This window comes from Melospiza georgiana, chromosome 9 (genome assembly GCF_028018845.1).
Source record: "Melospiza georgiana isolate bMelGeo1 chromosome 9, bMelGeo1.pri, whole genome shotgun sequence".
Lineage (NCBI taxonomy): Eukaryota > Metazoa > Chordata > Aves > Passeriformes > Passerellidae > Melospiza > Melospiza georgiana.
In genome coordinates this window covers 4,401,118-4,413,584 of record NC_080438.1, presented here as the reverse complement: position 1 = coordinate 4,413,584, position 12,467 = coordinate 4,401,118, and the positions used below count along the sequence as shown (strand labels likewise).

Here is a 12,467-nt window from a genome sequence, read left to right as displayed (position 1 = left end):
CAGCCTCTCCAGGTTGAGAACCTGGTTCCCAAAAAGTCATTTGGCAGGAAAATTAGCTGGCTGGCCTAGGGCATGAAGTCATCACAAAACAGTTACAAAAAAGTATCTTGTCGTTGTTATGTTGATTTTCTTTCCCTGATATGGTAATTGTTACATCCTCTTTCATTTTTGCTTTAGAAAACAATGCTCAATGTGTGTGTTCTGCTTTTAGGACTGAAAAGAATGACAATATTTACTGCTGGTACAGTAGGAGGTATATATAACTTAGCTCAAAAAGATTCACTTGCTTTTGGGTGAAACTGCAACATTTATGGTGTGTTAGTAAAGAATTAGGGCATTTTTTGTTTTGAAATCTTAGTACAGAGGAGACAGTACAGGAGTGGAGGCTGAATGAACTTCCCTCACCCAGCCTTCCTGCTGGATTGCACAAAGTGCCAGACTCTCCTCAGGGACAGGACAAGGAGCAGTGGCCATAAACTAAAACACAAGAAGTTCCACCTCAACGGGAGGAAGAATTTCTTCACTGGGAAAGGCTACCCAGGGAGGGCATGGGGTCTCTCTCTCTCTCTGGAGACATTCCAAACCCGCCTGGATGTGTTCCTGTCACCTGCTCCAGGTGACCCTGCCTTGGCTGGGGGGTTGGACTGGGTGATCTCCAGAGGTCCCTTCCAACCGGAACAATTGTGTGATTCTGTGAATTTGTAAAAGGGTCTCTAATCGTTTAGCAACTCATTTCCAAGCTGGTCTTGAGCTGCTAGGGAGGGAGTCTAGAGGAGACCTTGTAGTCCCATCAAAATGCATCTTGAAAACTTCCAGCCACGGCAACTGTACCACATTTTTATGACAGATTTATCACATGCCTGGGTAAAAATGCTTTATCAAGAATGCAATCAAACACATTTTAAAAGTCCAGTTTACCAGTAATTAATCGGAACAAACAGGTAAGAAAAGTGAAATGCCTAGTGAGATATTCCAGATCTGATTAGCCAAAACAATTCCCACACTAAGGAACAGAGTGGTGCAGCGTTATCAGTGCCACAGGACCTCATGTCCCTCGAAGCACCTCCAAGTTTCCCCTCTCTGCTAGTCAGCTATTTGTGCTTATTTTACAGACTTTTCAGCCTCCGAGAAATGCAAACCCGGCTTTGTCGCGACCGGTTCGCACACAGAAAATACCGCGGAGGGCAGCGGAGGCGCGGGGCCCGGGCTGCCCTCAGGGGCCGCGCCCGTCCCGCATTTTTTTCACTGGGGGGCAGCAGCCGCGGGGCCGCCGGGCGGGCGTTGCAGGGGCCGCTCCCGCCGGGCCCGGGCCCGATCCCGGTCCGGTCTCCGGTGCGGGCCCCGCGGGCGGTGCCGGGGCCATGGCAGACCGGCCGCGCTACCACGTGACGCCGCGGCGGCCGCTCCGCGGGCGGGCGGAAGCGACGGACGCGGGTCCCGCCCCGCGGGAAGTGAGGCCCGCGGAGCCGCCCCCGCCGCCGCGGGAAGGCGGCAGCTCTAGGCCCGAGCAGGCGGCGGCGGGCGGACGGGGAAGAGGACGGGGCAGGGGACGAGGCCGGGGCAAGCGGCGCGGCGCGGCGGCGGGCGGCATGGTGGGCAGCGGCGACGAGGAGGGGGCTCCGGCGGACGGCCCCGGGTTGGCTCCGCCGGACGGTCCCGGGCTGAAGCGGCGGCGGAAGAGCCCCCGGCTGGCGGCGGCGGCGGCGCGGCCGGAGGAGCTCGGGGACGAGGTGGACAGCGCGGCCCTGCAGGGTGAGCGGCGCGGGCGGGCGCAGCGGCCCGCCGTGGATTATGTGGTTGAGAGTGCGGTAGGGCGGCGCGAAGCGGGGCGGGCGGGCGCCGTGTGGTTCCCCTCCGGGGGTGTTGGGACGGGATCGCGGGCTCCCGGTGAGCCCGGTGCTTCTGGAAGGCTCTCAGGCCGGTGGGATTGAGCTGATTGTCCGGCCTCACCCTCACCCGTGTCTCGTTTCAGGGGACGAGCATCATTTCGGGACCCCAGACTCCCTGACGCGGCCCCCTATAAAAGCGTACAGATCGCCAGGTAGGCTCCGATCCCAGGGCTCCCGAGGGGCTGGGATGGCCCTCGCTCAGGGAAATGGGGATTGTGGGGTTTAACTCCTCGGCAGGTGTTACCGTGGCACACAGGTGAGGAAATCCCACTGTGGCTCTTACCCCACAGACCCGGGATGGGAGGAGGAGCGATCCTTTTCAGCAGGGCACGCTGGAACCCTCAGGTGGCTGTTTTATTAGTACATCACTTGGAACAGTACTTTACCACAGCATTTAAATTCTACTAGCACTGCTTGGTGTCGAAAGGCAGGATTTAAATAAGGTATGCTGAGCTGCAGGAACCGATCCCTCAGTGGCTGTGCTCCTTACTGGGAGCAGCATTGTTTATGAGGAAATGCAAAACTGGGGTTTTCCTTCTTTTGAAACACAAGGATGCTCTGGGACCTGCTCCTGGATACTGGGCTGGACAGGCTGCTGTGTTGTCACTGTGTGGCAGCCACTTGTTGCTTTAGTTGATGAAACTCGTGTCTTTCTCCAAGCTATAGAAACATGCTAACTCAGTGTAACATAGTCATGTGGCTTTAGCCCGTCATTCCACCAGGAAACTGTGAATAAATTGTATTTCCTCCCTCTTTTCTCTATTGTGGAGTGCGGCAGTGCTCAGGGATGCATTGGGCTAGCTTCAGACTGTTCTCCATTCCCATCTGTGTTTTTTGTCACCAGGAATTGCCTGCCTGTATTCTGCTCCAGAAGCAGAATTTCCAGGAGGCATAGGGGAAAAAAAATATCTTGTTTTGAGGAAGGTTATGAGTATTTCTTTAGGCAAGTACAGAAGTTTGTCTGTGACAAAAGCTCTTGCTCCCACATGGTGGCTAACAGGGTATAACAGGCTCAGTGTTTTAAATGTGGCTGTGCTGCTTCAGGAGGTGCAGCTGAGGGTTGGCTTTTTAATTAGATGGCTCTAAAAATGAGGCTCCTCTCCCTCCCATCCTCCCCAGCTCTTTGCAGCTGTGGTGGATTACAGGCACAACAGGTGTAAAAGTATGATAACAGACACTAATTGTTTATATAGCAGCAGCAGAGGATTAGTTTTCCCCCCCTCTGTAGATGTGCAGTATTTTGCTTTTCCTGCAGAGTTTAGGGGATGGTCTGTGAGGCAGGGCAATAAGCAGGCTGGGTTGTTGGGGGAGCAGAATTGTCCTGCTTCCCTGAGAACAGAATGGAAGCAAAACCACACCCTGAGAAACTGGTTCCTGGCCTCTGCTGAGAGGTTTTAAATACAGGTTAGGCAACTTGCCTGGGGAGCTGGAAGGCTTTAAGAGCTTTAAGAAGAGCTTGCAGAGTTTTAAGAGCCTAAAACCCCCTGCCTAGTATCAGGGCAGCTTCTAGATCAATGAGCTGAAGATGCGTGCTAGCAGTCTTCATGGAAGTTGTCTTACATTTACCTTTCTTTTCTACAACTTCTAAGAAGTCTCTGTAGCACAAAGAGTAGTGATTGATGCCAGGAAGGGGAGAGGAATTAAGAGTAGGGACTGCCTGAGTAGCCCTCTTTAGGCTGATAGATATTTTTGGTCTTCTGGTCACAATTACTGGGGAGATTTTCCTTGTAAAACCTGGGTACATAGTGAAATATTATGGATATGTAGTTTGGCATTCCTGAAAATAATTTAGTGAGGAGCTTTGTGGTAAATCAGTCACTTAACAGCTTTTTAAGATGGGTTTAAAATATAGGGCCCCATTAAGCATGTGCAAATACTTAGCTGTTGCACCTGTGACTTGCCATAGTTTAAAACTTATAGCTTTTTCCCAATTTTTTGTGGTTTGGATGGGTCTGGTGGTTTTGTTTTTCTCCTTAGTATGTTTGATATGCACTGGTGTGTGAAACTGCCAGAACACGTTAGAAAAAGGCTGTTTTCTTAGTTGAAATAAAATTACCAAACACTAGGTGGCAAGCTATGCATTGCCCTTGGCATGTGGTAAAAGAGCTACAGAAACCCCCTGAACCCCAGCTGGTTAAAGAGTAAAAGGGCCCAGAGTGAATGTCAGAAAAAAATTACACATTGTATTCTTCCCTTTGCTGTTTGCTCTGCTGATGCTTGATAGCCCTGCCACAATCTCTGTTCCCCAACTGTTCTACAGTTTTTTATTCCATACCTGAGCTTTTTCTTGTCAGCCCCTTGGTTCTGGGTTTGCATTTTATCCTTTCCTGCATTTGGTTTCCCAGCCCTGACCTTTGCTCTGTGACCTCTGATATCCTACAGGGTTTACTCTTTCTAGTTAGTGACATTAATTGAGCTGGGTTTCACAGCTCAATGACTCTGTGATTTGGCAAACAGCTGAAAAATGTTGATTTATATTCTTCTCACCTACCTGAGGGGTGAAATTAGGTTGCTGTTATGGATTAGGAGAGAATGAGACCTAACTAAAGGATGGCTTGGACTCCATTAAAAGGGAACTTGTTTTCTGTATTTGCTTCTGCCTCTTTTCCCCTCTGCCCAATGCTGCATAAGAAAGACAGCACAATTATTGTTTTTAAGGGGAGTGCCCAAAGCTGTGGGAAAAACTCTATACTCCCATGGTGTTTACACTGAATCCCTTAGTATAACGAATTTCTTGGCTCCTAATATTCATGTTTTTAAGCCAAGAACTCCTAATTTTTATTTTTAAGAAGCGTGTGGTGGTGTAGACAGCTGTATTTCTAGTGAACTCAAATTTACCATGAGCATTTCAAGTTTTAATTGCTTTTTGTTGCATTTTAAGAGAGTAACTTTTGGGAGTTCACAACTTGGAAAAGCACTGATTTAGGTCATGGATGTTCCAAAACTACAACTTGGTCCTTCAGATTTATGATCTTGCCAATCCTCTTTTTATTCTTTTTTTGCTCCTGGCAGGTGGGACTACAGTTTACTTTGAAGAGAATACAGTAAAGGAAAATGCAAAGGCTCATGATAGTAACAGAACTGAGAAACCAACCATTTCTGCACCATTAAAAGGTAACAGCTTTTATCAGCACTTCTTCCATGGTGTAACAAATAATTGCTTAAATGTATTAAAATGACAATCATTCAGTTCGTTTAGAAAAGGGAGAAGTTTTTGAGTTGAAATCTGAATGGATGAAAAAGGGTTTCTTTAAAAAAAAATAAAGCTTCAGTGTGTACTCCTGCCTGAGCCAAAGTAAAACTGGTTATAATAGGATGATAATCTGCTTGGGTGAAAAACCTTAAAGGTCAAGAAAAGGCAGATTTCAACTTTGATAAATATCCAACTGTGTGGTTTTTGAAAAGCAAAACAGAAAGAAGTTTTTTCCCTGCTTCAAAAAACATATGAGGGTGGATCTTTAATTGCCTCAGGCAAGGAAAAGTAAAACTCTTCATGTTCTAAAGAGCTGAATTATCTTTGACTTCAGCAGGGGGAGTGACTACACCAAGTAATTTCAAGGTGAGGGAGCACTTTGCTCATTGCTCAGAGATTTTTCTCCATGTGTATTGCAGAAGCAATGGGGAGATAAAGTGAGAAAAAAATGGGATTATTTTTAGCCACAGAAGGAAGTTACATGTCTTTTTAAAAGAAGCCATAAGAAGGATGATTTGTCATGTTGGCAAAAGCCTTGGGGTGAAGGGCCAAATTAAGCCCTTTGTAATAGATAAAAGTAACTTTCTGCAGCTCAGAGAGGTCCAAGAGGCTGTGCTGGTTTGACATCACAGCATATCCTCCTCCTCCTGATTAGCCTTGAGGAATTCATAGAAAGAGCCAGAAGCATGTGTGGCTGTCCTGTTCTGATCTCTGATGTGGGGACTGAGTTCTTCCCTTTGTGCTTTGCTTTCAGAAATAAAGGCTGACTTCCTTGAGAGAAATCAAGAGTGCTACTCAACTTCTGCACCACAGAGTAAGTAAAACAAGAGAACTTAGTCTTTCCCTGTCATTAGATGAAAAGGACAGAGTTATTTTCCTTTCCTCTGCTTCTGGTTTTCCTTGTGCCCTGGGACACTGTCTGGGAAGATGGGCATGCACTCAGGAGGCAGATTCAAACAGAAACTGGAGAAGGCAGCATATTCCAGTCAGAGCCTCTCTGTGAGGTTATTCAGCTTGCTGACCACAGAAAATGCTCCACTTTCTCTTTCATTTTTCTTTTTGGAGTTGACTCATGGGACAGTAAATGCAGAGCATGGAGTAGGGGCTTTGTGGGGTAAGCTGAGGAGGGGAACAAAACCTTTATTTACCTTTTGGTGGCAGTGAATGTTAGTTTGTGCACAAACCTTCCCTTTTATCCTTTCCCTGAGAAGTGATGGCTTGCTGTGCTGTGATTGAATTAATTGTCCTAATACTCTTGAAAAGGAGCAGCATTTTTCTTTGCAGGCAAAATCCAGTCTGCTCATCTGATGACTCCCAGTGTTTCAGACATTTGGAGTTTTTTTTGGGTTTGCCTTTTTTTTTTCCCTTCCTGTTGGAAGAGTGCTTGAAAGAAAATGTTCTGAATTCTTTGTAAAATCTTGGTCCTTGTTTCTATCCTCAACAGGTTTAGATACAGATAAACAAAGTTTTGTAAATCAGATTTCAGTCTGAACAACCTGCAGGGGTTGCTTGGGTTTTTGTTTCTTTTTGGTTTTGTTGTTTGTTTTGGCTTTTTTTTTAAACCATGGTGCTATCAGGGAGAGAAGTTCATCCTGTGGTAGCTGCACATCTGTGAAATGCCTTTGAAAAATGAATTGATGCAGAGAGTTCTATCTTGTCTGGTAGTTTTACTTTTCTGTGCCCTTCCAGGTGCTGCAGGAGTGGTTAGTTGTGTGTAGGGTGAATAACTTTGGAAGATCACTTAAAACTCTGAAATCTTTAAGGTGTCTGCAGAAGTTAGATTTTCTGAATTAAGCAAGACAAAATTTACTGGGTCTTTTGTGCAAATTGTGCTGTAAATAATGCACAATTCTTAGGCAGATTAAGATCTGTTAATTGAATTATTTTTTCCTTTAGTGCATGAGTTACAGCTGTCACCTAAATATGAAACCTGCTCTGTGCAAACAGAGCTGCACTGTGCTGTGTTACAGAATTGAGGTGATTTTGAGCTGTTAACTCTTAGAAGATTGAGATAAGCTTAGCCAGGACAAGCTCCATGGCTGTGCCCTTTTGGAGTAGGGGGTTGAAATTACAGAATAGGGCAGTTCATTAAGCCAGTTAAGCCCCAGCTTAAAGCAGAGCTGCTTTTAGCACCTTCTGCAGTTACATTCATACAGAAACAAGGTTATGGAGTTTATTTCAGTGTCTTTAAATAACTACTGCAGGGTATGTTTGTTCAATTTATTCTCAATAGTGCCATTGACAGTCCTGATTTGGTTATATATTAAAGAGCCTTCAGCTTTGAACCAGTTGCTGTTCAACAAGGAGCCATAAATTCTCCTGTCTTTTTAATTACCTGGCTAAATGTAGAAAACATGCTGACCAAAAATTGCACAGTATATATTCATGCTGCTCTCTTGGGAAAGTTGTTCATAACACCTTATGGATAATGCCTCTTGTACTTTGCTGTCTGAGCCCATTTAAATAGACCAAAAGTATATTTTGAAGCTGAAAGCTTGCACTTTGCTTTAAAGGCATAATTCATCCCAAGAAACTGATTGCTGATGAAGCAGGCCTCCAGCCCAAGCTGCAAGGAGAGGGAAAAGAAGACTGTGCATTTAACATTTTGCTTTGTTTTTTGCTATTTAGGTCTTGCATTATGTTGTTTTTCTAGTGTGTCCATTAATTAAGTTTCCATTTTTATGCCTCTCAAATTCTTGAGCAAAATCAGGAAACTTAATTGGGACATGGGATCCTTGTGCAGAAAAGAACAGCTTGTTAAATCTCTTCCATTTTATCACCTTGTACTTGAAATGGAGTTTTATTTGCATAATTCTTCAAGAGTTGGAAATCTTTGGGGGTGATTTGTGGTAGGCTGGCGACTTGTGCTTTCTAGGCAAGGTTGTGAGGATGGCTTGGGAGCTGGCATTTGGCAAAGAGCAGAGATTGAGATTTGCTCTGACACTTGAGTGAGACTTCTCAGGCTGGTGACAGTGGTGAAGGGGTCATTTTCCTTGTTCAGGATGATTCTGTTGAGCACAAGGAACTGAAACCCCTGAGCTTGACCCTGCCCCACCTGGGATGAGGTGACAGCCTCACCTTTGCTCCAGCTTAGCAGAACTGGGTTTGGTTCAGCAGGGTGCTTTGTTGCCCTTCCTGTAAGCTTTGTGGAATTTTGCATGTAAAAGTTTTTGTTGAAAATAATGCAGTTTGGTGATTTCAACTCCCTGCTGGAAGATTTGGCATAATTGTTGTCTTAGTGTTCTTCTCATGTTTCTTTCTTATTTCTTAACAGGCAGAAGTAAATCTCGGTATCAGTCCAGTACAGAGAAGCAGTCACAGCCTTTGGCCAGAAGTAAGACTTCTGCTTTCACTTCTGTTTTATGCTTGTGTGACATTTAACCATTTTTATGCCTTTCCAAGTATTTCAGTTCCTGGAGTTGGTGTTAAGCTGAAGGTCCTTGCTAGAACAGATGATTTGCTTGCTGGGACGTGGCATCAGCATGAAGGAAGGAAGGGTGTTGTGTAATGGATAACATTTTCACCTGAATTTCAGGTCTTTTATCTGTAATGTTTACAAGATTAAGACTGAGGCAAGGCTAGTGGTGGTGTTATTTAACTATTGTTTTGTTGCTGTCCTGATAAAAGTTGGGGTGTAAAAGGGGAACAAAAGGAATGCAGTTCTTCCTGTTTCCAGGAAGATTGCTGTATTTTGTCACTCATTTTACTGGGAACAGAATCTTTTGCTTGCAGTGCATGAAACAAGTGTTAATTTACCTGTTCAGATTTTTGATTTGGTTTCATATTTGATCTTTGATGGACATGGTTTGCTGTGTGTACTTTGTGAAGCTCACTGATCCAAAGGCCACGTTCTCTGATAGTGTTGACCACCAGTGTTTGAGATGCAAAAATTGCTGCAGGAACTATTTTTAGCCTAAGGGAATATGCAAGAAAAATAACACAGAAATCATTCTGGTGCAGCCAGGTTTTTTGTAGGATCTTTTCTGCAGGCCATAAATGTAGGAGAAGCTTTGACCTTTTTCAGAACCATTTTAAGCTCTTAGTTTGGATTTTATTAAAGTGAATGGAATATTGATGAACTTTAAGAGCTCCTTTTTCAGAAGAAGTTCTAATTTAGTCTCAGTCAATGTGGGAATATGTAAAAATGCTCTTTTTTTAATGTTGTCACTTCACAAAGTGGCTTGAGTTCAAAACTGTGTTCTCTGTTTTGTGGTTTGGTTTTTTTTAAACTAGATCATCTTTTCTATGCTCTTCAACTACTGTATTGAGAATGGGATCACTTTACTGTTTCCTCTTATTTTCCTTTCACTTTCCTTTCCTTTCTTAACTAGATCTTTTCTATGCTCTTCAACTACTGTCCCAGTATTGAGAATGGGATCATTTCACTGTTTCCTCTTGTTTTCCTTTCACTTGTTGACTTCTGATGCCTTTTAAAACATTTTCTTCTTGTTTGCTCCATCTCTCTATAGATGACAGTGAATCACAGAATGGATTTCACAAGATATGGACTTTGTTACTGGTTCTGTTAATTTGTGTCCCACTGCTTTACATCCTGTGGAGTGGGATTCAAGGTGGAACCTCCTCAAGGAGAGATGCTGAAATTCTGCAAGAGTTTCGGGCCCGGATGGAGAAACTAAAAAACACTTACCAAAGCCAGGACCCCAGACTGTGGAGAAAAGCCCGTGTGTCCCTTGAGAAACGTCTCAACTCTTCCCATGAGCACCTGGAGCCTGCTATCCTGCTGCTCACAGCTGGCCAGGAAGCTGAGAAGGCCCTGAGGTGCCTGAGCAATGAGATTGCCAATGCTTTTGCCTCGTCCCAGAACGCCACCACAATCAGCATCGACGGCGTGGACAAGGCTGTGCTGGACAGTGACGTTGTCAAGCTGGAGGTGGACACAGAGCTCAGCTCTGGCTTCAGGGAGGGCAAGAAGGTGGCAGTGGTGCATAGATTTGAGTCGCTGCCTGCAGGCTCCACCCTGATCTTTTACAAGTACTGTGACCATGAAAACGCAGCGTTTAAGGACGTGGCCCTGGTGCTGACAGTTCTCCTGGATGAGCAGTCACTGAGAAAGAGCCTCACCTTCCAAGAGGTGGAGGAGAAAGTCCGGGATTTCCTCTGGGCAAAGTTCACCAGCTCAGATGTTCCCAGCTCTTACAATGGCATGGACACAGATAAGCTGAGTGGACTGTGGAGCCGGATATCTCATCTTGTGTTGCCTGTTTGGCCTGAAAAGGGCCTCCCTCTAGAGGGGTGCACATAAAAGTTGCTGGAGAGCACTTGGGAAAGGAGGAAGACACAAAATGTGTGTTGCAAGGCAGAGCAGGGAAGAACTGAGCGTGGCTGCTGAGCTCAGGCAACCACAGACCAGTCCTTTCTGTGCTGAGCCTTTCCACCAGCTGGCAGAGTTGTTTCTGCCAAAGCAACTGGGACTTCTCTAAGTAAACTGCAGAGTGTAAGCAAGGAACTTGTTGGTAAATTGTATTCAGTGATGCATTCAGCCTTGGTATCCTGGAGCTGAACATTGCTGTGCCTCAGTTCAGAGTCACTCATCTGCTTCTGAACCTGTGTTGAAGCACTGTTGGCTTTGCTGTGAGGATCCTCCTCTGGTGGTGCATAAAGCTGGTGTCACATTTGACAAGGTAACAATGTAAAGCCATCACCTTCATCTCCCACAATTGCTTACTTCACTTCTAACATAAGAAATAAACTGAAAATGATGAATAAGTGATGTGAGTCTAAGCACAAGCTTCTTCCTGATCCACTGGATCACAACATAGGTGTCAGCTATCTCTGGCCACTTGCAGACATAGCAAAATTGCTTCAAAGATCTGTGACTGTAGAGAACCTTTCAGCAAACATTGCTTCCTTAAATGAGCCTGCTCCAAACAGTTCTGGGGAAAGAGAAAAGATGAGGTGCAAAGGTTGCTTAAATTCAGTAGTAAGGTCAGTTAAATAATTCCTCAGTACCTCTTTGCCTGGCTGCTTGCAGGAGTTCTCTACTCTTTCAAAGTTTTGCAAGTCATAAAATTTGGATGGAAATGATAAAATGTCATCCCCGTGTACATACTATCTCCTTTCCAAACAAAACTTTAGGAAGACATAGTTTATTTCTCCTTTTACTAAGATCATTATTTTTGCATTGAGAGAATCTATTTATTTGTGGTACTTGATATCCTAAAAAAAATAACTTCTTGTATCTGTGTATTGCTGCCTGCTTGCTGTATAAATTTCTAGCAAAGAACAGATTTGCAGAGCATGCTTTTAAAATGTTTTTTAGTCTCTCATGTCAGGAGTTCCTCACAACAAGTACCTGTTTCTATTGTTAAATACTTTGGGTAAAAAAATAAAGAGAATAGCAGCACTTCCATTTCATTGCTGTTGCTTCATGCTCTGAGCTACTGGTCCATGTCCATTTGGTTTTATTGAGTATGAAGGAATGTGTGAAGATGCTCTCAAATTAATAGGATGTTTTCTTGCAGCAGCTGAGAGATTTGGCCCATCATTCATTCACAAGCCCTTTGAACTGTCCTGTTGCAAAAAAAATAAAAACATTTTCAACAGGAAAACCTGTTGAGAAGCTGGAGCTTCTGGCTTCTTTCTGCTAGGCAAGGTTGGAGGTGTTAAAAGAAATTTACCAAAATCACCTGAAGCAAATAAAAGAGCAGAGTTTGGGAGACACAGAGCTGTGGGCACTTAAAGCAGAGCTGGATTTGTTCTAGCTATTGAGAGCCAGCAATGGATAATGCTTCCTATTTTAATGGGTAGAACTAAAAACAGTCAGAAGACATGGAAGTGCTGTTGTTCTGGATGTTTAATAGCTCAGGAAGGAAAAGATGGCATTTACATTTTGAACATTTCACTGGACAAATGCTTTTTATTAAAAAAAAAAAAACAACTGTGACTTATTTTCAAATTTGTCCTCATAGCATATTTGTTTGTATATTATGTAAACTATTTTAGTAATGATTCAAAATAAACATACTTGTTTGTTTTATAAAGCTGTTTTAAGACTTGCCCACTGAATTTTAAGTGGTCAGACTTTTTTCCCCCCATGTTTAAATTGCTCATTCACCTTTGACCAACTACAGATGCCTAAAATACAACCTTTTGCAAAATTCAGAACTTTAAAGAAATGAGTGGAGTGGTAGATACTGGGATGCAGATGCATGTATTTCATAATATCAGGGCTTTTGTTTGACTGGGAACATGTCAGGAAAGGGCTGTGAATTGTCTTTACTTGGTGTTCTTGTACTGATTCCCCAGCTCTGATTTCAGCTGGAACGAATGATAAGATATGGTTCACTTGTTTCATTAGCCCCATACAAGAGTCAGTAGCTGACAAAAGGGATGACTTCATCCTTGTTCCACTCCCTGCTGCATGT

General features: G+C 44.2%; 1 protein-coding gene across 1 annotated transcript; it reads left to right on the top strand.

Moving 5' to 3' along the window:
- Nucleotides 1-1,361: 1,361 nt before the first annotated feature.
- LOC131087022 (torsin-1A-interacting protein 1-like) lies at nt 1,362-10,813 on the top strand. Its single transcript, XM_058030381.1, has 6 exons — nt 1,362-1,752; nt 1,973-2,041; nt 4,902-5,003; nt 5,837-5,896; nt 8,357-8,416; nt 9,552-10,813. Exons 1-6 carry the CDS (start codon nt 1,362-1,364, stop codon nt 10,343-10,345), a joined length of 1,476 nt encoding a protein of 491 aa, XP_057886364.1. The 3' UTR covers nt 10,346-10,813.
- Nucleotides 10,814-12,467: the final 1,654 nt, after the last annotated feature.

Coding starts and splice junctions, on each gene's coding strand:
- LOC131087022 (XM_058030381.1), top strand. CDS start 1,362: ATGGCAGACCGGCCGCGCTACCACGTGACGCCGCGGCGGCCGCTCCGC. Junction 5,004..5,836: donor CATTTCTGCACCATTAAAAG/GTAACAGCTTTT, acceptor CTTTGCTTTCAG/AAATAAAGGCTGACTTCCTT. Junction 8,417..9,551: donor GTCACAGCCTTTGGCCAGAA/GTAAGACTTCTG, acceptor ATCTCTCTATAG/ATGACAGTGAATCACAGAAT.